Here is a 1,113-nt window from a genome sequence, read left to right on the forward strand (position 1 = left end):
ATACTTATGTCAAAAACAAAAAATCCCTATATACTTAATATATATTATATATACTTTTAAAAACACTCTTTTCAAAAACAACAACAAAAAAAAAGATATATGAACATATTATATATACTATATATAAGAATAAAATTTACACATATATTAAAATAAAACATTACAATTAAAACACTACAAATTAAAAAATTTTAAATAGCTTTCATTTAACACATTACAATATATTATTATTATTTTTTAAATATATTAAAAAAGGGATGGTTTTTTATAATTTAAATTTCGGCATTTTTTCTCAAATTTCTTTTTATTTTTTTTTCTGATTCTTCTTCTTCTTCTGATTCTTCTTCTTCTGATTCTTCATCATCATTTTCTTCTTCTTCTTCTTCTGATTCTTCTTCATTTTCTTCTTCTGATTCTTCTTCATTTTCTTCTTCTGATTCTTCTTCATTTTCTTCTTCTTCTTCATTTTCTTCTTCTTCTTCATTTTCTTCTTCTTCTTCATTTTCTTCTTCTTCATCATTTTCTTCTTCTTCTTCTTCTTCATCTTCTTCTTTAGATTCTTCTTTTTTGTCTTCTTCCTTATCACCATCTTTCTGTTCTTGAACTTCTGTTTCATCTTTGTTAGTCATTTTGTTCTTCTTATTATCTCTTCTGGGTACTACATTAACACGTCCTATGGTACCTATTAATTGCTCTTGTATAGATAAGTGTTTTTCTTCAACTTTTGATTTATCTTTTGATGATAATTGTTCTGGTTCATCCATTAGTTTATATTGTTGTTGATATAGTGGTCTACTTTCTACTGTTATGTGTTGTTCTTCACATGCTTTTTTATCTTCTAAGTTTATTATTTCTACATCATCTTTGTCTTCATCTCCCATAACATTTTTAACTACGTGTTTTTTTACTTTTTCTTTTTTTCCTTTTTTATGTTTTTTTTTATGTTTCTTTTCTTTTGATTTGTGTTCTTCTGTTTTGTGTTCTTCTGTTGGTACATTTCTTTAAATTCATAATACCCTTTATAATCATGTATACAGTGTTCATCATTTAAATATTCTTGATTCTTTACATAATTTTTATTATCATCAAATGGGTTTTTATTTTGTTGATCAG

General features: G+C 24.1%; 1 protein-coding gene across 1 annotated transcript; it reads right to left on the reverse strand.

The window, feature by feature from the left end:
• Window positions 1-272: 272 nt before the first annotated feature.
• PRSY57_0001800 (glutamic acid-rich protein) lies at window positions 273-999 on the reverse strand (the record flags this gene model as incomplete). The annotated part of the gene is made up of 1 exon (XM_020114109.1): window positions 273-999. A coding segment is annotated over one exon (727 nt), but the record flags the coding sequence as incomplete, so codon positions are not given.
• Window positions 1,000-1,113: the final 114 nt, after the last annotated feature.

This window comes from Plasmodium reichenowi (assembly GCF_001601855.1).
Source record: "Plasmodium reichenowi strain SY57 chromosome Unknown, whole genome shotgun sequence".
Classification (NCBI taxonomy): domain Eukaryota; phylum Apicomplexa; class Aconoidasida; order Haemosporida; family Plasmodiidae; genus Plasmodium; species Plasmodium reichenowi.